Here is a 26,491-nt window from a genome sequence, read left to right as displayed (position 1 = left end):
TTTTTCGGTGAACGAGCCCAAATCTCACCTAGAGCCCTCTCAGCGCCTCCTGTTCATAGGGGCAGTACTGGATACAACATTGGGTCGGGCTTTCCTCCGCCTCAGCGGATTCAAGATATTCAGGATTTGGTTCCAATGTTTCGAAATGGAGCGGTAGTTCCAGTCCTCAAGGTCCTTCGTCTGCTCGGTCTGTTTGCCTCCTGCATTCTGTTGGTCACGCATGCTTGCTGGCACATGAGGGCTCTTCAGTGGTGCCTCCGAAGGCAGTGGTCTCAACACAAAGGGGATCTAGAGAGTACTGTCAAGATCTCCAGAGATGCTGCTGTGGATTTGAAGTGGTGGATTGCAAGCAACAATCTTTCACAAGGAAAGCCGTTCGAGCAGTCGCCACCAGTGGCCACAGTCCTAACGGATGCTTCCACTCTAGGGTGGGGAGCTCATCTGGGGGATCTGGAGATCAAAGGCCTTTGGTCTCCAGAGGAACAGATGTTTCACATCAATCTGTTAGAGTTACGGGCTGTACGTCTGGCTCTCAAGGCCTTCCTCCCTTCCCTTCGTGGTCAGTCGGTACAGGTTCTAACGGACAATACTACCACGATGTGGTACATAAACAAGCAGGGAGGAGTAGGGTCGTACCTTCTCTGCAGAGAAGCTCTTCGACTATGGTCCTGGACAAAGGACCATCAGATTTGCTTGATAGCAAACCATCTGGCCGGAGTCTTGTGCGTGCGGACAGTCTCAGTCGCCAATTCTCGGCAGACCACGAGTGGCGTCTCCATCCAGATCAAGTCCGTTTAATCTTCCAGAGGTGGGGGTTTCCTCGGGTAGATCTGTTTGCCACTCGAGAGAACGCGCATTGTCCGTTATTCTGCAGTCTCCAGTATCCGATGCAGGGAGCGTTGGGGGACGCGTTTCAAATAACCTGGTGCGGCCAGTTGCTTTACGCGTTTCCTCCCATACCCTTGATTCCTCGAGTATTGAGGAAGATTCGCCAGGACCGGGCTCTAGTCATCCTAATAGCTCCGGATTGGCCAAGGAGGGTATGGTACTCCGACCTTCTCCAACTCTCAATGTGCCCTCCGCTCCGTCTCCCTCTCAGGGCAGACCTCCTCTCGCAGTCGCAGGGGCAGGTTTTACACCCCAACCTCCAGAGTCTGCACCTACATGCCTGGAGATTGAACGGGGCAACCTGAGTTCCTTCTCTCTCCCGCCTGAGGTAGTGGATGTTATATTAGCGGCCAGGCGACACTCCACTAAATCTATCTACGCTAATAGATGGTCTAAATTTGTTGCGTGGTGTGGAGAGAGGCAGATTGATCCCTTACATGCTCATCTATCGGACATTTTGTCTTTTGCTCTGTCTCTAGCGCAGAAAGGTTGTGCAGTGGCTACCATTAAGGGTTATTTATCGGCCTTGTCAGCCTTCATATGTCTTCCAGACCAACCATCGTTATTTAAATCCCCTATTGTTATCAGATTCTTGAAAGGTCTTCTAAATAAATATCCTCCAAAACCATTTGTTATGCCGCAATGGGATTTGTCCTTGGTCCTGACTTTCCTTATGGGGTCCCCTTTCGAGCCTATGCATTCTTGCCCCTTAAGGTATTTGGTTATAAAAACAGTCTTCCTGATAGCTATAACATCAGCAAGGAGAGTGAGTGAGTTGCAGGCCTTATTAGTAAAACCTCCTTATACAACTTTTTATGGGGATAAGGTGGTGTTGAGGACCAAGGCTGCTTTCCTCCCGAAGGTTGTTTCACCTTTCCATTTGGCTCAGGCAATTACTTTGTCCACGTTCTATCCTCCGCCTCATCCTTCCAAAGAGGAAGAAAGACTGCACCGTCTGGACCCAAAGAGGGCGTTGAGCTTCTTTATTGATAGAACAAAGGATTTCAGGCTGGAGGATCAGCTGTTTATTGGATACGTGGGCAAGAGGAGAGGAAAGGCAGTCCACAAGAGAACACTATCCAGGTGGGTTGTTCTTTGCATTAAAATCTGTTACTCTTTGGCAAAGAAGGATCCTCCTGAGGGCATTAGAGCTCATTCCACCAGAGCTAAGTCGGCCACTTCGGCTTTGGCCAGAGGTGTTCCTGTGGTCGACATCTGCAAGGCCGCAACTTGGTCGTCCCTTCACACTTTTGCAAAACATTACTGTTTGGATTCTGAGGTTAGAAGGGACGGCCATTTTGCACGGTCAGTGCTGCAGGATTTCTTGGTTTGACCATTTGGGCACCCACTGCCAGGCGTGGTACTGCTTTGGGACTCTATTCATTAGGTGAGGAATCCACAGGTAGTTGTATCCATCAGAAGAACGAGTTACTTACCTTCGGTAACGACTTTTCTGGTGGATACATTAGCTACCTGTGGATTCCTCGCGGTCCCACCCGCCTCCCCGTTGCCTTTCTGGTCTTACCAAGTAATCCTTGAGTGCGCTCCTCTTGGTCTTCGAGGGTGCAATAGATGTTGTATATAATATATTTATATATATGTATATATCTTTGTGTATATACTTGATGTGTATATATATTTAAAAAAAAAAAAAAAGTTATATTTATATATATATATATATATATATATATATATATATATATATATATATATATATATATATATATATATATATATATATATATATATGATTTACAGCTATTGGTACGGACGTCGGCACGTCGTCGAGGACCTCTTATTGCCTGTATGACGTCAGACGGCGTCGCGTGGGCTAGAGTGACGTCCTCGTCGACGTGCAGAGACTAGGAAGAAGATTTCCGTCGAATGGTGGCGCCATGGGAGAATTCATTAGGTGAGGAATCCACAGGTAGCTAATGTATCCACCAGAAAAGTCGTTACCGAAGGTAAGTAACTCGTTCGTCAGTTCAGTAAATTCTGCGGAAAGAATCCAAAGGAACAGCTTCCACAACTCGCCCAGATCTATCTGCTGCTGTGAGGCTAGTGTAAGCTTCTCCATAGCTAGGATAAACCACAGCATCTGGAGCCATGAGATACGCGTCTGGACCCTGCCTGTACCCCAGAGAGCTAGGATCAACTGCAGCGCTGCGTTACGTGCCAGGGCCATCTGCCTCCCTTTTAGAGATCTTAAAGGAAAAGTAAGGGGATTGGGCAGCCCCAATAAAATGTACGATGGGAGTCTCTGGTTCTTAACCTGGAACGCTGCATCAATATCATCGATAATGCTTTCCCAATAACGGTGTAGCTTGGGGCAGTGCCAAAGCAAAGGCACAAGTATGCCTGTAGCTCCACACCCCCTCCAGCAAAGGTCCGACTTATCATGGTCCCATGCATGCAACCGCGCTGGAGTGTAGTACCAGTACGAAGCGACTTTATATGATGTCTCTGTCCCTGCTGCATTATATGCTGTGTTTTGTTTTCCATAGAATATGCTGTCTCATCCCTCATCCGAGAGTTCTCTCTCCAGCTCCCTCTCCCATCTCCATAGACCCTTTGACTTAGGTGGGCGGTTTTCCCCTTGCAGAAGCCGATAAAGTTCTGAGATGATTCTCTTATCCTTCTTTTGGAACAGCCATTACTCAAAAGGCGTAAGAGGCCTATCTATTAGAGCTCTGTTCGCCGACAAGAGAGCCCAATGCCGAACCTGATAATACATCAGCCTATCCGCCTCCACTAGGCCATATGCCCCTCTCATCTGGTCAAAGGACAACACCCCTTGTTCATTGAAAAGACTTCCTACCCGCCTACAGCCCCCTTCGTACCAACGTCTCAGGCCTTCCAAACGGAGTCCAGGCTCGAAGTCAGGGTTCGCGCCTTTGGGGTCATCGTGGACGGAAAAGAGGTCAGCCCTAAACGGCAAGCCACTGCGTCCCATACGTGTAACGTTGTTCCGGTAATCGGGGAAAAATAAAGACCTCCAGCCCTATGCCAGAGCCAAGGCTCCTTCCATATATGAGAGCCCACCACCACCTGGTCCATAAAACACCAGTGTTTCTCCGTGAGTGGGCGACTCCACTCCACAAGAAAGCGCAGCTGTGTTGCCTGGAGATATCTCAGAAGACATGGAATCGCCTATCCCCCACTGCCCTTGGGGCGATATAAAACCTGCTGCGGTAGACGCACCGGTCGACCCTCCCATATAAATCTCAGGACCGCCGATTGTAGAGTGGCAAGCGTCCGGGGAGGTACGTTTAATGGGAGCACCTGAAACATGTATAGTATTCGCGGCAAGACTGTCATCTTGACTGCAGCCACCATACCCAGCCAAGACAGCTTAGGTCTCCCCCACAACTCCAGGTCCCGCTGTATATCGCGAACCAACTTCGTGTAGTTCAGGATCGCCGTTTTTGCGGCAGATGTCGCCAACGCAACCCCAAGATAGGAAAGACGCGAGGGTGACCAAATAAAGGAATATCGAGCTCTCAAATCCTCCTCATGATCAGAGCTCAAAGACAGGCTAAGGACCTAAGACTTCTACATGTTCACTTTAAATCCCGAAACCTGGCTAAACTCAACTAGTATCTCCATAAGCGCAGGTAAAGAGGTTGCTGGCTCCGCAAGTATAAGAATCACGTTGTCTGCTTATAGGGTAATAAGATGGCGGTCTCTGCCAAATTTCACACCAGAAATCAAGGAGCTGTCCTGCAAGTGCTGTGCGAGGGGCTCCATATATAGCGCAAACAAAAGGGGGGGAAGCGGGCATCCCTGTCTGGTCCCATGCCCAACCGGAAACGGCATAGAGAGCACGCCATTAACTCGAACTGACGCTCTAGGGTACCGATGGGCGCATTGGATCCAAGATCTAAAGCCCGGGCCCATACCGAAGCGCTCCAGGACACGGAAGAGGTATGGCCAATGAACCCTATCGAACGCCTTTTTGGCGTCGATGGAGAGGAAAAGTGCCTCTCTGCGAGATCTATCAATTTTATCTAGCAGATGCAGAAGTCGCTTCGTATTATCGCCACACTGTCGATTTGGAATAAAACCTGACTGATCCAGATCAATAAGACCCGGCATATAAGGATTAAGGCGGTAGGCAAGAATCCCTGTGAATAGTTTGGCATCTATATTCAGAAGCGAAATAGGCCTACATGAAGCACACTCCTCTGGGTCCTTCCCCGATTTATGTATAACAGCAATGGTAGCATCCAGCATACTCGGCGTCAGGGTTCCCGTTGTCCGAAAGGAATTAAAAAGCCTCACGAGAAGTGGGGCGAGCTCCACACAAAAGGTCTTATAAAACAATGCTGTGAACCCGTCCGGGCCGGGGGACTTCTCACTCTTTAGGCAGGAAATCACCGATATAACTTCTTCTGGCCTTACCTGCTAGTCTAGCAGGGACACCTCCCTCTCACCAAGAGGAGTGATTGCTATGCCCTCTAAATAGGAATCCAGGGCTGCGGCGTCCCTTTCATCCGCCGCATATAAACCCCGGTAAAACCCCACAAATGCCTCTGCAATCTGATCACTCGTTGTAGGAAGTTGGCTCTGTATGTGCTATTTCAAAGTAAGGAATAGCATGCACAGAGTCCAAGGGTTCCCCTTGGAGGTAAAATAGTGGTAAAAAGAGAATACTAATGCTCTATTTTGTGGTAGTGTGGTCGAGCAGTAGGCTTATCCAAGGAGTAGTGTTAAGCATTTGTTGTACATACACATAGACAATAAATGAGGTACACACACTCAGAGACAAATCCAGCCAATAGGTTTTGTTATAGAAAAATATCTTTTCTTAGTTTATTTTAAGAACCACAGGTTCAAATTTAACATGTAATATCTTGTTTGAAAGGTATTGCAGGTAAGTACATTAGGAACTTTGAATCATTTCAATTGCATGTATACTTTTCAAGTTATTCACAAATAGCTATTTCAAAAGTGGACACTTAGTGCAATTTTCACAGTTCCTGGGGGAGGTAAGTTTTTGTTAGTTTTACCAGGTAAGTACGACACTTACAGGGTTCAGTTCTTGGTCCAAGGTAGCCCACCGTTGGGGGTTCAGAGCAACCCCAAAGTTACCACACCAGCAGCTCAGGGCCGGTCAGGTGCAGAGTTCAAAGTGGTGCCCAAAACGCATAGGCTTCAATGGAGAGAAGGGGGTGCCCCGGTTCCGGTCTGCTTGCAGGTAAGTACCCGCGTCTTCGGAGGGCAGACCAGGGGGGACAAAAGCCCACACAGAAATTTCACCCTCAGCAGCGCGGGGGCGGCCGGGTGCAGTGTAGAAACAAGCGTCGGGTTCGCAATGTTAGTCAATGAGAGACCAAGGGATCTCTTCAGCGCTGCAGGCAGGCAAGGGGGGGCTTCCTCGGGGAAACCTCCACTTGGGCAAGGGAGAGGGACTCCTGGGGGTCACTTCTGCAGTGAAAGTCCGGTCCTGGGGGCTGCGGGTGCAGGGTCTTTTCCAGGCGTCGGGACTTAGGTTTCAGAGAGTCGCGGTCAGGGGAAGCCTCGGGATTCCCTCTGCAGGCGGCGCTGTGGGGGCTCAGGGGGGACAGGTTTTGGTACTCACAGTCGTAGAGTAGTCCGGGGGTCCTCCCTGAGGTGTTGGTTCTCCACCAGCCGAGTCGGGGTCGCCGGGTGCAGTGTTGCAAGTCTCACGCTTCTTGCGGGGAGTTGCAGGGTTCTTTAAAGCTGCTTCTTGAAACAAAGTTGCAGTCTTCTTGGAGCAGGTCCGCTGTCCTCGGGAGTTTCTTGTCGTCCTCGAAGCAGGGCAGTCCTCAGAGGATTCAGAGGTCGCTGGTCCCTTTGGAAGGCGTCGCTGGGGCAGAGTTCTTTGGAAGGCAGGAGACAGGCCGGTGAGTTTCTGGAGCCAAGGCAGTTGTTGTCTTCTGGTCTTCCTCTGCAGGGGTTTTCAGCTGGGCAGTCCTTCTTGTTGTTGCAGGAATCTAATTTTCTAGGGTTCAGGGTAGCCCTTAAATACTAAATTTAAGGGCGTGTTTAGGTCTGGGGGGTTAGTAGCCAATGGCTACTAGCCCTGAGGGTGGGTACACCCTCTTTGTGCCTCCTCCCAAGGGGAGGGGGGTCACAATCCTAACCCTATTGGGGGAATCCTCCATCTGCAAGATGGAGGATTTCTAAAAGTTAGTCACCTCAGCTCAGGACACCTTAGGGGCTGTCCTGACTGGCCAGTGACTCCTCCTTGTTGCTTTCTTTGTTCCCTCCAGCCTTGCCGCCAAAAGTGGGGGCCGTGGCCGGAGGGGGCGGGCAACTCCACTAAGCTGGAGTGCCCTGCTGGGCTGTGACAAAGGGGTGAGCCGTTGAGGCTCACCGCCAGGTGTCACAGCTCCTGCCTGGGGGAGGTGTTAGCATCTCCACCCAGTGCAGGCTTTGTTACTGGCCTCAGAGTGACAAAGGCACTCTCCCCATGGGGCCAGCAACATGTCTCTAGTGTGGCAGGCTGCTGGAACTAGTCAGCCTACACAGACAGTCGGTTAAGTTTCAGGGGGCACCTCTAAGGTGCCCTCTGGGGTGTATTTTGCAATAAAATGTACACTGGCATCAGTGTGCATTTATTGTGCTGAGAAGTTTGATACCAAACTTCCCAGTTTTCAGTGTAGCCATTATGGTGCTGTGGAGTTCGTGTTTGACAAACTCCCAGACCATATACTCTTATGGCTACCCTGCACTTACAATGTCTAAGGTTTTGTTTAGACACTGTAGGGGTACCATGCTCATGCACTGGTACCCTCACCTATGGTATAGTGCACCCTGCCTTAGGGCTGTAAGGCCTGCTAGAGGGGTGTCTTACCTATACTGCATAGGCAGTGAGAGGCTGGCATGGCACCCTGAGGGGAGTGCCATGTCGACTTACTCGTTTTGTCCTCACTAGCACACACAAGCTGGCAAGCAGTGTGTCTGTGCTGAGTGAGAGGTCTCCAGGGTGGCATAAGACATGCTGCAGCCCTTAGAGACCTTCCTTGGCATCAGGGCCCTTGGTACTAGAAGTACCAGTTACAAGGGACTTATCTGGATGCCAGGGTCTGCCAATTGTGGATACAAAAGTACAGGTTAGGGAAAGAACACTGGTGCTGGGGCCTGGTTAGCAGGCCTCAGCACACTTTCAATTGTAAACATAGCATCAGCAAAGGCAAAAAGTCAGGGGGCAACCATGCCAAGGAGGCATTTCCTTACACTCGTGCAGGCCTCTTCACCTGAAGGAGAACGAAACGATTTGACCGCTGCGCTCTCGACCACTGCGCCAATAGCTTTCCGCATCTATTGCTTCCAATATAGTATTTATGCTTAAGTCGTACTACCGCGTACTCCTCCCTATCCCAGTCCAGTTGTTTCAGCTGTTGCCTTGCCTTCTCTAACTCTAGCCAGATTCTAGGCGCACTAGTGGATTTATGGGAACGCTCCAGGACAGCTACCCTCTCCTCCAGCTTCTCCCTCACCTCTCTCCTTGCACTATTATCCCTCGCAGACAATGCCATCACCTCGCCCGCACTACTGCCTTCAGTGCCTCCCACACAGTCTCCACAGAAGTGTTGCCATAGTCATTAAAGCTAATATAATCCCTAATCGCACGCCGGAGCGACTCCATCGCTAACTCGCTCTGAAGCAAGGAGTCCCTAAAGCGTTAGCTCGGTGTGCCAACGCGACCTATCTCCATGGCAAGTCCAACAGTAATAGGGGTGTGATCAGTCAAGGCTCTGGGCTCAATCGTAGCTTCCCTGACCCGGGGCATAAACTCATGTGAGGCCAGAAAAAGATAGAGCCGTGTGTCAGGATACTTCAATTCGATTTCCTCAGAAGCAGAAGATAACTCCTCAGTCCCGACCCGAGCTACTCACAACGAATATTAATCCTTTGTGCTGAGTACCCCGGAGGGGGAAAGGGGAATGGGATGGTAGAGAGACTGCCACAGAGATGATGAACGCCAGTACTCAGTCTGCCTCTTCACATCTAAGATTGGATACAGCACCTGCAAGAGTCACAGTCGCAATTACTAGGGACATACAACATCAGTTTTTTCACTTTCTACTCTCAACACTTAATTCTCTTTAATTCTATTATTTCTTCACTCACCCTGAGTTCTCTGTAGCCTTGCTTCTCTCTATAAATGATAGCTCTTCTTAAAAAAAATGCTTATTACTGATTCTGGAAGAACTTCTCAACCTTTGTTAGAGATTGGTTTTATGTTGCGCTATATATATATATATATATATATATATATATATATATAGTTGGTGATAATGTGTTCTTCAAATCAGCTGATATTTAATTTCTCCTGTCTTATTGTGACTTCTGTCAATACTTGTATTTGTAAATGCTTGTTTATTAAAGTTCGTTTCTCCTTCCTTACTTCGACATCTGTCAGTAACTTGTAGTTGTAAATGCTTGTTTATTTAAGTTCGTTTCTCCTTTAAACTCTATTTTGGTTTATTACCATTGAATTTGTAAATGCTTATTTGTTAACAGTTCTTTTCTCCTTTAAACTTGGCCTTTGTTTATAACCTTGACATTTGTAGATACTTGCTCTTTTAAAGTTTGTTTTTTCTTTGACTTTAATATCTTAAACAAGAACCTTGTAAACATAAGGTTAATTCAAACATTAACTCTGTAGCCTTGCTGACTTCCACGGGAACGGTCTACTATCAAACTCTGCGAATAAACCTTGACAATATTTATCCGTTTTCTGTAATATAATCTTCAAATGTAATTTTACCTCACAGGAGTTTCTGTTCTGAAGCGCGCTCTCTCTCCACACAGCTGATTCCTGTCAGACCTCAGTTGAAGTGCAAGGCTTCCAGCTGGAGAGCTCGTAACCTAGCAACCAACCAATTGCAAGACTAGAACTGTAACTAACCTTCAGGACTCACAGCGGCCATCTTGGATCTTCTCTTCTTGATTCTTCCTTTGAAATAAGCGCAAGATTACTCTGCAAACCTTGTTCCAGTTTGGGCTTTGCTGTCTCCACTGAGGATATCTCTTTGCTTTTCTCATGCACTTCTTTGATTTGACTTGGCAAGTTTGTGTGGTCATGACACCGTGCATATGTCTTGGTCGCCGCTGAATAAAAGGAATAATCTCGGAGTGTGGGATGCGACTTCCTCCACACATCCTCCAACCCACACTCAGCCAGCCGTTGACGCCCCATCTCCGACAATGCTCCTGTCTGCCCAAAGCCTTGGCCCAAGCGGTCAAGCTCGTTATCCATTACCAGATTAAAATCTCCCCCTACCAAAATGGCACTATCAGGCGAACTAAGTATAGGGGGAACTGACTGTCTCAGGAAGGTCTCCTGCTGGGAATTCGGAGCATAAAGGGAAGCAGTGGTGAAAGAGAGGGCCCCAAGCCTCATTCTAATAGCCAGGAACCTACCTGGGACTTCGTGTACCTTCCCAACTATCTCCCCAGCAAAAGTCCTCGAAAGCAATATTGCCACCCCCGCATGTTTCGTAGTTGTTGAGGACCAAAGCTGTCTAGGGAACCATCTTGAGCGCATGCGAAACGTATCCTTGTGTAACAAATGGGTCTCTTGTAATAGACAGATATGGCTCCCAGATTTCTCTAGACCGGACAGAATCGCTAACCGCTTGGTTGGGCTGTTAATTCAAACTTATTAACTTAATTGTTATACCATCACAGGGAGAAAATCGCTCAGGGTGGGAGAGGATCCACAGAGGGGCCAGGACTCAAAACAGCACCTCACCTGCCCCAAAGTCACATGACCAACCCGTTAGGGCCCATAGTGACCAAACCCGCAGGGTAGCATACAAACATATATCTATAACGCACAACAGTGCTCTCCCACACATCCCAAAGAGGAAAAGTCTCAACAGGGCCGTAGAACCACACCAGTTTGCCCGTTAAGTCCATCGACTCCACCGCCCAGGCCCGCTCAAATGGGCACATGCTCGCAATCAGCGACCCCTTGCTGACCAACAGCACTCTGTCATTCCTCGCATAGGCACTTGTCCCAGCCGCTACACTGCTCACTGCCGTTCCGAGATCTGCTCCGACTCAGTAGGGTGCTGCTGCTTTTTCCTTCTCTCCTTCCTCCTCCAGCGCGGGCGATCTCCTCCTGCCGGGCCCAGACTCAAGTCTGAGCCCAGAGTGTCCCTCTCTAGGCCCAGGATCCGGTGAGCCTCAGATACAGACTTCACCTGGTGAAGCTGGTCCTCCCAGCGGAATACAAGGTGGAACGGGTGGCCCCATGTATAGGACACGGCATGTGCACGCAAGTGCTCTGCGATAGGTTTAAACTCCTGCCGTCGTTGTAAGGTCCGAACCGACAGGTCCTGGTATCATTGCACTTGATTGCCTCTAAAGTGGACCTGCGGGAGATTGCGTGCCCGTTGCAAAATGTTTTCTTTCAGCCCATAGTTGTGGACGCATGCCAGGATATCCGGCGGGTGGTCCCCGGCTCCGCCAGCTCGGCCCACACTATGTACTCTATCCAGGACAATCTCCTGGGACGCCTCCAGGTCCAGGACTGAGCGGAACAACGCCTCCACGAAGTCTGTCATCCTTCTCCGCTCCGATCGGTGCTCCTCTAATGCGGATATTGTGTCTGCGCGAGTGGTTTTCCGGGTCCTCAACTGTCATCTGAAGGAGGTCCTGCTGTTCCCGCAAGCGTATAACTTCCTGCTGCAGGACCGCCACCTCCTCGCCGCGGACCGCTTCCCCATCCTCAACCTGGGTTATCTGCTCACCCAGGGATGTAAGCTCCACCCGCAACTCCTTCACCTCATGCGATCTATCTTGGCGGAGTTCCTGCAGATCACCGCGGAGCGATTCAAACAGGGAGGTGAGGAAGCCCTTTGTGACTGGGGCCGTCTCATCCTCCAATGTCTCCCTTCTTGCCTCAGGGGACCTTGCGGCTGCTGGTTCTTCAGGCGTCCCCCCGCCAACATCTCTTACCGTCCGGTCCCGCTTGGAGGTCGCCATCTCCTCTACCCTCTGGCAGCTACAGCTTGGGTATTTCAGATGGACCTCTGCGTGTCAACACCGGACGCTGTATTCTCCTGGGCGGGCCCCTCACCAGCAGCTGCCAACCTCTCCTCTGCAGGGCAATCCGTGTGGCCACTCCTAGAGACAGCTCGATTCTGCGCCAGATAAAGGCCACCTGCACCACCAACCGGCGGCTGAGACCCACTGCGTCCTTACCGTCTTCTCCGCAGCAGAACACAGCCGCTCAAGGGGGGTCCTCGCCCTTCTCCCGTCCTCTCCGGAGTCTCACCTCGCAGGGCCCAGCAAGTGGGCCCGCTGTCTCTCCACTGTCGCCAGGCTCACCAGGAAGCCTCTGCCCCCGCTAAGGGCACCGCCGCACCCCTGCTGCCTCCTGGTAAGCCTCCGGGCCCAACACACGTGGCCCCGCGTGCACCGCCGATCGACAGCGGGCGTCTTCAGTGCTCAGGCCCCCGGTGCCCGACAGCTCCAGGCATCCTGTCCGGGCCTTAGGGGCCGTCCCGATCGGGGTCGGGAAGCAAATCCAGGGCCTAGGCTGCGGAGCTCGGACCAACGCGTCCGCTCACGCCGCCATCTTGGCCACACCCCTACGAGGCCCATTTACAGGTCAGTACATGTATGATCCTTTGCAGATATTTTGTTTTAGTTGCCTTTTCTTCATTCCCACATGACTGCACCTTCAAAATGTGAGTTCAACATTCCAGCAGTACAAAAAAGTCTTTTGTTTGATTAAATAGACTAAACATTTGCTCCATGTATAATAATAATCTAGCCCACATGATCTATGACTTCTCTTAGTTTACTAATTGCATTGCCATCTGGGCAGGAATGTTTCTCAGTTTGTTTAAACACACATTTAATAAATATATTACTCAACCATTATGTGGAAGCACACTGTCATATACAGACAGTATATTTTCAAGAAATGTCCAAAAACCTTCCCACTAACTTACAGCTTTACTGATAAAACAGAATAGTATAATAACAATCTAAAAATTGAGCTTCAGAAAACATTTATCATTTGTACATCACCAAGTAAAGTGTTCAGATTTGTTTTCATCCTATTAAATGATTTTCCCCACAGAAGTACAATAATAAATTTGCTTTAACTACAGAAATACATTTTGAAATGTCTGTACAGTTGATGCAGTTATTTAAATGTTGTGTGTTAGGAAAAACCTGACACCCTTCAGCGTTTCATATCACTCTTTTTACAGCAGGTCAGTTTGTTTACGTTACAAAATCTTGGATCTCTGCAGTCGGAAGGAAAAGAGACAAACTGACTTTTGACCTGTCTCTGAACACAGAGCAAAGAATAAGATTTAAAGGAGTCTGTATTGCTCCTTCACGTTGACTGAATAGAACACCGGTTTGTCATCTCGCCAGAAGGGTCTCCACCTGATAAAATGACTCGCCATAGTGGGCGAGTAGATGTTTCGAGGCCTGTAGACTGTTGGAGTTATCAGCATAGATATCCTCTACACAATTTAAGTATTCCTCCCAGAGTTGTGGGGGGGATGTGGTGATTGTGTAGCAGAACTGGGGGACAAGAGATTTAAAAGTCCATTTGTTGCACTTTCAGGGCATAGATTTCAATAATGGACAAAAGTTGTCCAACCATGAGCCCCTTCAGCTCCACACATCTGCCAGCTGGCTCTATTTGTTTGCTCCATATTACAAAGGGGACCCCTGGTGCCACCCAGCTCAACACTCCTCTTGCACCTGCAGAATATGTGGTTGCATAGGTCAGCCCACCCCATCTATGTGCTTCCTTCTGGAGTTCAACCCCATAAGGTGGGTCTCCTGTAAGCTAGCGAACATGAGTGTATTATTGTGTAAAGTACATGTGCGTGTGGCTCCCACATGGCTGATAATGGTGTCCCCTGGCAGCACCATTTCCCTTGTAGCTGCAGGTCCGTGGTCAGAATTGGGTTTAGTTATCTTATTCTTGCCCATGGCAGACAGAGTACTGGTTGGGGGGTGGGGGGTGCGAGTGGGGTCTGTGGTTATACCTTATAAGACTGAATGAAAGGTCTTTTTCTGTCAGAATGCTCCCTGAACCCAGGACTTCTCATCTACTTTAACCCTTCTCTGTGCATTGCTTTCCCTCATGCTCTGCAGAACCTTTGTGTTCTCCATTGCTCCCTTATAGTACTTGAAGTGATCTTCATAATTTTTGCATAGTGGGATGAATTGTAATGGTTAAATTGAGAGGTGATTAGACTTGTAAAGTAAGAAATCTACAGTTTGAATAGGTAGTTTGGTGGTTTTACCATCTAACATTTTGCAGATGAGGCAGAAATTTTAAGTGTGTTTTCCTAGAGCCAATAGAGGAGTGCAGCGCTGTTCTGGTGTCTGATCCCTTTGGAAATCTGTTGAGCCACACCTGATGGTGTTCAGATAGATGAAGGAGATCTAATAGTTTGTACAGATAAAGGTTTTGAGTACTTTTGGTCTGATTGTTAATTCGCATGATCCAGCAGAGTTTCATTAGTGGACAGATTCCCTCCAGATGAAATAACATTTGGAGATGCCAGCTTTTACTGCCTTTGCAATACACGATAGGCTGGAAATTGGTCTGTAATTGGTTGTTGGGATTAGTAAATGGATCATTAGGATAATGGAGGTAAATGCATTATTCAGAGTTTGAGGGATGTCTAAGTTTGAGATACTTTCCAAGTATTGAGACAGCATGAAGCATGTCCCATGATAATTGTACTCCTAGGCCTAAAGTATGGGGCCTAGCACAGGATTATTTATCTACTGTTCTCAGGCACTTCTCAATTTGAAAACTGTGGGCAGAACTTGTTGGTGGGTATTGAACAAAAGGAAAACTAAGGATCCTTGCTTCAGGTATTGGTATCACCGGCTCATATCCAGGGCTACGACTGTGCAAGAACCTCACCTTCAGCCCCCTCACCGGCCATGGTTTATCCCTTCCGGTTCTAGGGACGGGTGGATAGGAGGAAATATGCATCGACATCTTTCTTCCCCATAAACATGGCACTTGTAAATATCTGAGAAAGGACTGATTAACGGTGTGAAACCCTCCTTTTCATGCATGGCATGTATAATATGAGCACCCAGTGGGGAGGAACCATACATTGATTGAGTACATTTTCTAGGACTTGTACCTTTGTCATAGTGACCAGATTATTTGAATTGGAGTGAATTTAAAAAATAAATAAATGTATGATTGCTTCAGGAATAATTTGAACTTTGAAAAATGTATTAGTTGAAGTTTTTCCTAGGAGCTGAATCCATAATGTTAAGGTTCTTGGGATTGTGTATGCGATGTATCAAATATACTTGATTGCTTTTCTGGGTGGTACAGTTCATGGGAGAGAAGAGCCAGGTTAGGAAAAGCAAAGCCTCGTTTTGAATAGATTTCTCGAGAGGTCCTACACATAAGCGTAGATAGTAGTGTTTGCAAATTTAGTCTTGATGGCTGTGGCCTAGAATTATGTGCTTTTTTTTAGGGTCAAGTGCTCTGGACCATGTTGTAATCTCTCTGTGGGCTTCTAACCACACCTATATCACGCCCATCACTTTCATTTGTTTGTGGGCTTGCCTTTTAAAAATCGATTTCCATTTGTGAAAGGCTTGCATGTGTCATTCCTTTTCTGGTGATTAGCCCTCCTCGAGCGCACCTGTAAACTACTGATAACATACAAGGCTCTGTGTTGAGTGCTTTGCATGACATCGACATTTCGGTGTCTCCTTCACGCTAATGGCGAACATCAGCTCACATATGTGACAAGTAAAGTCTGGTTAGGAGTTCACAACGCAAGACCAGTTGCATTGCAAATGCTTGTTCTTCCTAGCATCTCTTCACTGTTTTGCGCTTCTGTTGGTATGTGCAGTTCATCTGTTCAGGATAGAGCTCCCTCAAAACTTCTCTAGTGTATTTACATTTGCTGTCCTCCTTGGAATTCTTATGACTCTTCTGTCTATTATGACTTAACTGAGATGCTTGTTAGGAGACCAAGACACCACTGCCTAATTCTGCAGCTATAAGTTGGTCCTTATCTGTGGTAACATTTCTCTTAACTGTTGCAAGTTGACTGAAGCTGGTCCGATCATGGCATATATCTGCTCCACTTCTGTTTTCTGATGCATACTGTAGGTAGCTCCATATAGCTACTGCAGTCCTTACTATGACAGCAAGGTTCAGTCTGCAGCAGTGGTTGCTTGGACAAATCTGCAAATAGAGATGACTTCAAGAGAGCGTACTTCTTGATGTACTGCTGGACGTGGTTTTCCTTTACATGCCTGTTAGCATAGCAGCAATCTCTTAGGGGCTGCCTGTGGCCTGCTGTTTATTAAGTACCTTTCTTTATGTTCAAGACATTGAGCCTGGAGTTATTCCATATTGAGCATATGTGAGCAAATAGAGAACTTGTTGTGATTTGGGATGATGAATGCCTCCAGTCCCCTAAATTAATGCTTAAGTAAAATGCAGTGCAATCACTCATAAGGTTCTGGTTGTTTCTGAAAACAAGAGCAAGGTCATCTGTTTGTATATGCAGGTGTAAAACCTATTCTCACACTTGTAGGCAACAAAACTATCCTCTCAGACATATTTTGAAGGCTCTGGCCCTAATTAGTTTGTCAGCTCATACTGGCCCAAGTAGTGATTTCCCTTTATTGCTCTATTCAGTCATTGGTTACCATTTGTCCTTGAGCAGCAGTTTTTATTCATTAATTGCACAGTTGTTTGTTTTAAGGTTGGAGAGCCTCTTCCAAGTTTAGACTTGAGGAGCTGAGGTAACCCAGGATACACTAGTGGTGCTTAGGGTTTAGAATTTCTGTGGTTTGGTTTCTTTAATCGCAGTAAACAGTTATCTCATCTTTTTTTCCCTATAGAATCTGACTGACGATATAAATATGAAAGTCGACAGGACAAAGTTGAAGAAAACGCCCACTGAGGCGGTAAGTCTCCCTTATTCCTATAAAGAAGTGTAAAGTTGTGTGTGTTGTGGTTTTTACCTTGTCAGTCATTCTCTCTCCACGCTCAACAATGGTAACAACATATTACATTCAGCACATCCACATTCATACTATACATATTAAAGGTGCACTTGGCCTCTGTAAACAAGGTTAACACATGACTCCATAGGAAATTTTAATAATTTCGATTCCTCAACTAAAAATGACCAATTTGCACCAAACGCTGAGAAAAGAAACGTATATCGGAACGTCTAAAATCATCCCAAATTTTGTGCAGATAGGTTAAACAATGTAAAAGTTATAAAAGGGGACGGGGTTCTTTTAAAATGGGATTTACCTTAAGAGATTTTTCCCCTTGCAACACAAAATTGCTGATCCCATGAGCACCAAATCTTAATGGCCCAGGTCTTTTCCGAGTTTCAGTGTCTTTGCTTAATTTGATGAGAATCCATTAAGCAGTTTTGTTCATTTCAGCTGTTTCTAGTCCAAAAGGCATGCAGGGCAATAAGACTGTGTGTATGCCTAACTGTGTAAGCACACAGGGCAGTGCTAATTTCTGCCCCGTTTGACTCAAAGGCAAAGGTTGGGAGGGGTTAAATAATTCCCTCCCTGGATCAGTGAGGGGGGGGGGGGGGGTCCCAGTGTTACTCTTCTTGCTCAAGGACAGATTATTCCTCAAGTATGAGGCATCTGCTTGCTAGCTTAAATTTTGCCCCTCAACCACACTTCCCCCTGACACTGCAAACATGTAGGGGCATAAAAGCCTACATCCCTTTACCGTGCTAAAGGTTGAAGGGAAAATTGTCTCTTGCCCCTGTGATACTGCCTCAGTTTGGCAGGGATGAGGGGACGTCTGCCCAATCCCCTTGACCAAGGTAAGCCCTCCACCATAACCTTGCCCAAAAGGTGAGAGGTAGCTCCAGATAGGTGAGGAAAGTCTGCGCTGGCACCTGCTTCTGTGGCCCTGTCCAAATTTAGAACAGGGCTCAGCAGTGGATGGTAGACTGACTTTCTCCTCCCCGGGCCACTGTAGTCTATAGTGGATCACTTTACTCATGACCCCTTTTATAAATTGAGAACAGGGTGCAGGGGTGCGCGCCAGCTCAGCACATAATGGCTTTCCTCAATTTTTGTTTTTTTATCCCCACTTCATGGGCATCTTTTCTTTACTTTGTACTTGTTCTTCTAAGTCTTTCTTTTTCTTGCCTCGTTTCCTTTTTCTTGTAACACTCCAGTGGAAGTGCATGTTTTCTTGCTCAGCCTCTTGTGTGCTTATTCCCGTGTTAATTTCCACCCCTGTCCATATTGCTCCTTTGCTGATTTTTTTTTTTATAGCATTTTTACCTTCCCACCACTCCCAGTCTCCACCCCCCACCCCCCTAACCTCTCCTCCTCAGCAGTTAGTGCCCACCTTCTCACTCTGATCTCATGCCCCCTCTGCATTCTCCCTCGTTTTGCTGGATGGTTGTATTGGCAATGGCCACTTATTCTTTTTGCTGCTGCTGAACAAAATACGTTGTCAGTCGGTAAGTCTGCTTCAGCAAAGTCAAAAAGCACCATCTAAGCTTGGACATAGTAAGGATGCACACAGTACCCCTGCCTGTGGGTAAGGCATGTGTAGTTGACAAAAAAAGACCCTTCAAACTTGGCTAAATACACAATTGTGCATGAGTGGTAATATTTAGCTTTTAAGTCTACCCAACACCCTTGGGCAAGGAGTATTGGCCTATAATGCCCCAAACCCTCCTACTTCCTCCACTGGGGGTTTAGCAATGCCTCTCGAGCACACTTGTTTGTTTTCTATTTTTGTGTCTGAAGATTACAAACTTTGGAAGATTTTTTTCAAAAATAAATTTAGCCTGTCTATTGGGAGTGTAACAAAGAACTCACTGGACAATTTAATTTTAAAAATCTCACACAAAGGATATGGTCTTCAGACACAAAAAAAAAAAAAAGAGAGGAGAAAAAAAAACTAGCCTAACCCAGTAGGTCTGGCTTTCTTTACCAGCGTTGGACTGGTAGGAACTGCAAAGTGGTGAATGGGCAGACATAGACAGCAAGTGGAACCGGCTGCACGGGTCGGGGCCACAAAGGAGATGCAGGGAAAGGTGGAAACACAGAAGGGATGTTTGGGGCAGATCACCATTGCAGAGGAACATACTGCTCTGGAGGATGACACATTTGTCATTCAACCTCTCAACAAATATTGAACATCCACCTCCTGTCAGTTCAACCACCATCATAGGCCAGTCCACAATCTCCATTTATTCACACACCCAACATCATACCCCAGCCATAACATGTCCACTCAACTCAGTTGGTATGCCAGAATATCCACCATCCTTCTCCTGCATATCCATTGTCACATGCAAACAAACACTGCGCCTCTACCTGTACTGGAAGGCATTGTGACACCTAGTGGGAAGAGTGAGATTTAAGTAGATCCGAAGTGCACTCAAGATAATTTATTTCACCTCAGTCATTTTCCAGGTATAAATATATTGACAATACTTTTAAGATAATTCATCATCTTGGTCTGTTTAAAAAAAAAATTGACACTCAAGGTACTTCTCCGTCTTCTTTCAATTTTATTTGCCACCTTTCTTCATTGTAGTCTACATATCTGTCTGTGTACTTCTTTCTGGTGCTTTTATTTAGTTACTTTTTGACGTACGAAACATTGATATTGGTATTTGTTTTTCCCTGTAATTCCATCCGCCTTCCCTGCTACAACCCAAGTTTTAATTTGTAAGACTGCATGTGCGCTTATTGATATCACCCCTATTTTCTTTGCTGTCTAGTCACTGAGATAATGTGACTTGAGCTTCTGCTTGAAAACTATGGCTGTTTTTGCCCCCTTTGCCTTTGCTCCTGATAACCATTAATCTGCTTATGGCTAGATCTGAGGCCCGCTGTAGCAAGTGTGTGAACAATTGCTGGATGCAAATTTTCTATTTAATTTTTTTTAAGGTCTTTGGCAGAATTGTCTTGCATTACACTATACTCAGTGCTGCTGCCCTTCATTACGTTTGCCTGCTTCCTTTATGTATGTTGCTTTTTTCAGTTATCGGTGCATGTTAATCTAGAAAATGTCCTAATAACCTTTCCTCTAAAATCAATTTTCTGTCGTTATGTCATCAATTTTGCATGACTCAACCAACCTTCCTTAAGATCATAATTACATGTGTTGCCCCTGAATCCGATGGAGATACTGGCTTTGGAAGGAAAAGGTGGTCATGAAACAAAAAGCTCTACTGAATGGTTTTCGTGAAGTATTCTTTGCATGTTACCAGTTCTCATTTGGGAGTAGAACTGGCTCCTGAGGAGTGTAATATGCATGAGGGAGTTGCAAGACATTGGATCTAGATATTTGCGACATGAGATTTGTATATGGAAATGTATTCATGGCACTTTTGGATTTGAAATGCATTGTCTGTTTAATATCAAATTATGTCAAGCTAAGAAAGTTAATGAGGAAGAGTTAAAACAATTGAGACTAAGGACGTTTGAGGAAATTATGTAAACTTATATTGTAAACTAAAAGAAAAGTGAATCTCACCGTTATTTTCAGCAGAATTAGGTGGAACAGCGGGTCCATAAAAGCAGTATGTAGTGGGGTTTTGTTTTCATTTCACCCAGTGCTCTCAGGATTGAATAATGGTCCATTGTCCAGAGGAGCTCCCCACAGCAAGAAAGATCACTAGACCCTATTCTGCCTTAATACAGTGGAAATAGACCACAAGATCCCTCCGTATGTGAGCTAGCAGCCCACTTTGCCCTAGCTTCGATCTACTTTCTGCTTGTAAGCACTTGAAAGTGGCCAGGTCTCATTAACATTACTGCAACCTTATGAACAAAATAGTATTCACCTGGCCGTGTGCCCTAATATTTATTCTTTTGCTGTGCCTGTGACGAAAACCCAGCCTACATTTCGGAATCTATACCCAGAATCCCAAGAAGTATAGGATCTTCCGGCCTAGTACGCCTCCACCTTCGCCATTGTCCCATGGGATTTGGCTGAGTGGATGGGTGAAATTTAATAACCCCCCCTCACACATGGGGGCATTCTTTACAGGTCTTACTCCTCTCTCCACTGCCACATCCCCTTGTATGCTAATGCCACTAGTCTGCATCTCCTTCTGCCTCCCCTCTGAATTGCACTCCATTTTCTGCTGTTTTGTCCCTCATCTCTCCCACCCAGCTTTATTTTTCTCATTCCCAGTGCTCCCTTCCTCTCCTCCACGGGCAGCTCTATTTATTTTTAACCCATCCCTGACATAGTTAAAAAAATTGTCTTAAAAAAAAAATGAAATTGTCCTAGTGGGGGCAGTTGTCAAAAATTGCTTTTGTACACTTAGCATTTTCCCCCTCATCTTATTCATCTATATAAATGGCAACTCCTGCCTTAGTCAATAAAAAGGAAAATGGCACCAACATCAGTGTGGTTTTTTTTTTTTTTTTTTTGACAATGCTGTGGATCACCTGCATAAATCCATTATGGCTTTTGAAGCTGCATTAGCAAAACTAGCAGGTCTGAAAGGCAAAACTTATTGGCTTTACCAATGCATGAGATGCTGTGCATTGAATGGTATTGTATGTGCCGCTGGAAGCTGGGTTACAGAAACCAGAATATCATGGGAAGTTATGACAATTTGTAATTGGGATACTACTAGACTTCTCCCTTTTGGGTTTTTACATTGCTCCTCAAAGTTTGACTATTTCGAAAAGTAATTTCTAAGATTCTTGCTTTAGTCAAGTCAAGCTCTAGGGCTAAATCTGGTATGGGCATAATGTTAGCCATGTGACAGCATCTTCTTGGTGTGCTTCCTGGGACTTTGGTTGTAAGTAAACTTTGAGGTAATTGCTAACAAGGTAGCATTTGTTAGCGATTCTTTTGCTCATGAAACAACCTGTTTTTCTCTGCACAGTATGCATTTCGCAGCACTGAGTATGTCACCAACTGAAGTGTACAGATTTGCAATGTATAAGGAAGCTGTTTTTCTGCACTTTGCATCAACACTGTGGTTGTTGCTTTCTTCTCATCAGTTATTTGTTCTTTCTGTCCAGCCTGCGGATTGCCGAGCCCTGATTGACAAACTCAAGATTTGCACTGATGAGCAACTTCTACTAGAACTCCAACAGATAAAGACATGGAACATTGGAAAGGTAACATACAACATAGAAGTTGGGAGTCGCAGAATGTTTTTAAGTGGGAGTTCCGCCTCGTTCCATTTCAGGACAGTGGTCTTTTATTTGATAGCCATGTAACAGTCTTAGCTTTACTTTCATGGAACCGTTTGTCTATGGACGAAATGCTTAATGTTCTGGTCACATGAGACCTTTATATATTTTATATGGGTTTTATAGTTTTTAGAACATCTAATTTTTTTTTTTTTTTACTCGTCTCATCAACTCTTGTTGCATCTGTCATTTGTGTGCTGCACGTAGTCTGCTCTTCTAGTAGAGCCTACTTCATCTAGAAGCCCATTGTATCATGGACGTTTACTGTGGTGTGCTTGGCTAAGTATTAGACTTTAAGGGAGCATGGCTGGTAGTAATGAGACACAGAATGGGCTTGTAGTTGGCCAAATCTGAAGATTGTTAAAGGAAATACCTTGCATTTTACTGAGATGATTATTTGATGTGCATAAAGTGTGACCGGGAAAATGGGTGTTTCAGATGTTTTGGAGAAGGCATTAAGAGGATTGTAATAAGTATGTAAAATGTGCTGTCTAGCCTATATGATTGGAAAGGGTGTTATGACTATAGAAGGTTGCTACATTGAGTTATATAGGTGTAAAATTAGGTGAGATTGAAACTTGTCACCGAGACCTAAATTTGGCCCATGGAACTCAGTTGTTTGCTTTCCTCCTGCTGGGCCCCTGCATGCCTGGTTAAAGCTGGTTTGTTGTTTCCCTTCATAGTGTGAACTGTACCACTGGGTAGACCTGCTGGATCGATTTGATGGAATCCTTGCCGATGCTGGTCAGACAGTAGAGAATATGTCATGGATGCTGGTTTGCGACCGGCCCGAGAAGGAGCAACTCAAAGCCCTCCTCCTGTCTGTGCTGAATTTCACAGCTTTGCTCATAGAGTATAGCTTCTCCCGACATCTGTACAGCTCCATTGAGGTATGTTGTTGTCATGGATACTTTCTGGTGCTGATTGAATTCTATGAAGTTCTATGATTGTAGGTCTAACTTTGTCCTTCTTTGCAGCATTTGACAACCTTACTGGCTTCTTCAGATATGCAAGTAGTGCTGGCTGTGCTAAACCTCCTGTATGTGTTCAGCAAAAGGTCTAACTACATCACAAGGCTGGGCTCAGATAAACGAACTCCCCTGCTTTCACGACTTCAGCATTTAGCAGAGGTGAGTGTCAGACAGCAGGTTAGAATGTTGACCTTGTTGAGATTTGTTGTTGAGTTTTGGGAAACATCTGCTGTGTCACTCCTTGTGGACATTTGTGTGCAAAGTGGATTATTGACATTGACTCAATCAGTGCATGTGTGGCTTAACTAGAGGAAATGATCACAGCTTCTGTGGTACCCATAAGACTGTCTTGTCCTTTATGACTCGTTTACCAGTGCTGCTAATGTAATAGATCCATTTGCATCCTTTGTGCTTGTACAAGGATCACAGGAGACCACACAAATTAAAGTATCACATCCCTCTTGGAAATTTCCCAGTAGTTAAGTTAGCAAAAAAGTAGTCCAGAATGGGTGAAGAAAAAATTGTTTCAGAATATCCCCTTCACTAATACACGGTGCTACCACAACCCTGTCACATCTTGCAACAAACTCCCATCTTGCAACGATCGATGCTTCATACTACAGACAGAAGGACTCTGGGGTGGAGGCACTCCAAATCAGTCAAAATTCATTCACCCACTCAGCCAGTGGATTCTCTGCACCACTTCACCAGAGCAGGCGACCTTCTTTTCTGGTAGGAAGGGGGTGGTCTGTGCTGAAGTAATTTCATGCAAATTCTTTAATTACCTACACTTTCAGTTTTATGGATCACGTTATTACTCTGCCTTTGGTTTCTGGTTTAAACCTTTCTTTATTGGAGACACCAGATAGGAGAAACACACCTTCACAAACTTCCTCAATAGGAAAACTGACAAAGGGCAGCATAGTAAATAAAAAAAACCAAACTTTTTTTCCTCAAATAATGTATACGATTAAAAGCAATACTGTCCTAATAATAGATTCCACTGAGCAACTACCCAGGTGAAAGGGGGGGACGGACGGACGGGATGGAGCAGAAGGAGAGGAGAGATGTGAAAATATCACTACATCAAACTCGTCCTACACAGTCAAAATTTTACTTTGGTAAACTTCTCCCTTTTCAGCTGTCAAAACAAAGTTTCATCACATTAGGCTCAAGCGCAGCAGAACTCCAGGTACTTGTCAGGTGTCTGAACAGTACCTTATTGATTTATGAGGTTGAGATCTGAAAACTGTGAACTCTGGAGCAGTTTACTAACATTTTACCATACCTGTTAATGTCTTTGGAAATCTGATCTTGCTCACCCCCGTCAACCAGGTCATGTAATACCATCCCTTTAGCCTGTTGAGTCACTGGGTAAGCAGAAATCCCTTGGGGCTGACACTCTGGCCTCCGTATTGTAATGTAGCACAACATTCCCCTGTAATTGTAGATTTGTAAGTTTGCAAGCTCCGTTGAAATGGGGAATTCCAAAATGATGATCCTCCTGGCCATAGCATCCTTTTCCAAATATTCCACTTTGATTTGAGGTTTGCAATTAATGTGAATTCAGTGATCAAATTCTCTGCTGTGATACCTTGTGCTCCCATCGTTTCAGTCAGTCTTGAGGTTTTGCCGCATGCATCCTTTTCTGGATTCACATGCTGTGCATTATTCTGCCATGTGTAGTGCTTGGGTCTGGTCGGCAACTACTTTGTTGGTAAATCCATCCCTTGTGTGATGTCAGACTGGGTTCCCCTGAGGTTCCTGTTCGTGGACACCATTATTAGAATCCTTTTTTCCCCGCCATTGGGTCTGGAAGCCTGACTGAGTTGATGAGGAGAATTGTGTTTTTTTTTTTTTTTTTTTTTTTTGAGAGAAGAAGCCTAGAAGTCTGAAAATCTACAAAAATCGCTGAAAATCACAATAAAATCTAGAAGTGGGGAAGAGGAGTTTTCTGGATCCTAACAGGGAACCATGTGGTCTAAAAATGAAGAGGCAGAAAAGAGTCATGGTAAATACCCCTTAAGTTCTGCCGCAACTACCATAACAAATTTGCAGTTAGAGACCCCCACGAAGTCTGCAACCTTGTTCTGGCGAAAGACCACAGACCAGGACTGTGAGGCTTAAGTTTGTACTGAAAACACTCCAAGCATGAGGTAAGGAGTCGGACATCGAACTCTCGGCAGTTGATGCCGGAGAAAGGCAAGCGGCAAGGAAGGCTGTAAAGGACACCAAGATAAATAGACTTAAGGTAATTAAACTGCAGAAGGACACGGATGATAAGTCCTTGGACTCCAAGTCCTCAACGTCAAAACACCATATAACTGAAGGTCAGTAAAAGCAGAAAGAGTCACACTGGTCCTGACCAAAGTGGAGTTGGGGGGGGGGGGGGTAGGGGGCAAGTTGTCAAGACCTTTGGCGCCAAAACCTGCTTGAGAGAGAAGGGCAAGGACTTAATGCCAGGAAAGCCCTCTACTTTGAAAAAGAGAATGCCGCCAGTGCTCGATGCAGAATAAAAACTGCTAGAGGTCAAAAGAAAGTAGCAAAGGCTTGAGGGGTGATGGCTGCCCTACTTCAAAGAAGGGCTTCCTTGAGGTAGTTTCGTATACCGACCAAACCTTCAACAACCGTTTAGAATGATCAGTCTGGCATGGAGGCCAGTGCAACCAGGGGAGGAGTTCTACAAGCTCGAGGAGGTGGAAGAAACAGCAGTGCTCGAGCAAAGCCAGTTTGAGGACACATGGCAGAATCTCTTCGCTGAGTCCCAAGAAGAAGGGTTAGAAGGCTATCTTTTGAGGCCTTCACCCCCAATGATCTTTCTCGTTACAACAGTCTTATCAAAAGGGCTGCAGACACCTATGGGATGCAGTTGGAAGAGGAGAAAGAAGAAACATGCTTCCTACTGGAGACATTAATGCCCTCACAAAAGTCGAATCTTTACCTGCCAATGCTCCTTCGCATCCTTGACCTGGGGAAAGAGGCCTACTGAGAGCCAACCACAACAAGAGCAGTAACAAGGAGTGAAGAAAAAGTATAAACATTACCCTTGGCCCCCCAAATAGAAAGAGTGACATCCTGGGGGACTCTATCATAGTCTCCACTGCAAGGAAAATAAATAATGCCTCCACATCAACTAGGCCACCACCGGAGAGGGAAAACAAGAGGCCTTACCTGGTGGGAACAGAAGTAGCCACACAGCGCAGGATAGTGAACTCCAACATGCTTCTTAACTGCTACAGATACCAGCAGCGGGACAGGACAGAGGGCCTAATGCAGCATCTTCCTGAGGACGGTCGCAAGAGGGACAAGAGCGTTGTACGGGAAGGCAACAACCTTGCCCACTCCTGCCTTAAATCTGCCCTAAGTGCGGCAGACAGAGCCAGTAGGCAGATGTTTACCGGAACAATGCTCAGGAGACATGCCTGGCCCAGGGTACATGCCCTTTACAGGTGACG

The 26,491-nt window shown here is 46.1% G+C and overlaps 1 protein-coding gene across 9 annotated transcripts in view; it reads left to right on the top strand.

Annotated features, from left to right (window-relative positions):
* The window catches only part of HUWE1 (HECT, UBA and WWE domain containing E3 ubiquitin protein ligase 1), a 1,403,674-nt gene that overhangs the window by 27,792 nt on the left and 1,349,391 nt on the right, over window positions 1-26,491 (top strand). For all 9 annotated transcript variants that reach the window (XM_069209338.1, XM_069209335.1, XM_069209339.1 and 6 more), the window contains 4 exons: window positions 16,741-16,806; window positions 21,892-21,990; window positions 22,749-22,955; window positions 23,043-23,195. In XM_069209338.1, the coding sequence (XP_069065439.1) occupies window positions 16,762-16,806; window positions 21,892-21,990; window positions 22,749-22,955; window positions 23,043-23,195 (504 nt within the window). In that variant the 5' untranslated portion in view covers window positions 16,741-16,761. The remainder of the gene's footprint in view (window positions 1-16,740; window positions 16,807-21,891; window positions 21,991-22,748; window positions 22,956-23,042; window positions 23,196-26,491) is intronic.

This window comes from Pleurodeles waltl, chromosome 10, assembly GCF_031143425.1.
Source record: "Pleurodeles waltl isolate 20211129_DDA chromosome 10, aPleWal1.hap1.20221129, whole genome shotgun sequence".
In the NCBI taxonomy this organism is placed as follows: Eukaryota; Metazoa; Chordata; class Amphibia; order Caudata; family Salamandridae; genus Pleurodeles; species Pleurodeles waltl.
The sequence above is the reverse complement of the archived record's forward strand: the minus strand, read 5'-3'. Positions and strand labels throughout refer to the sequence as shown.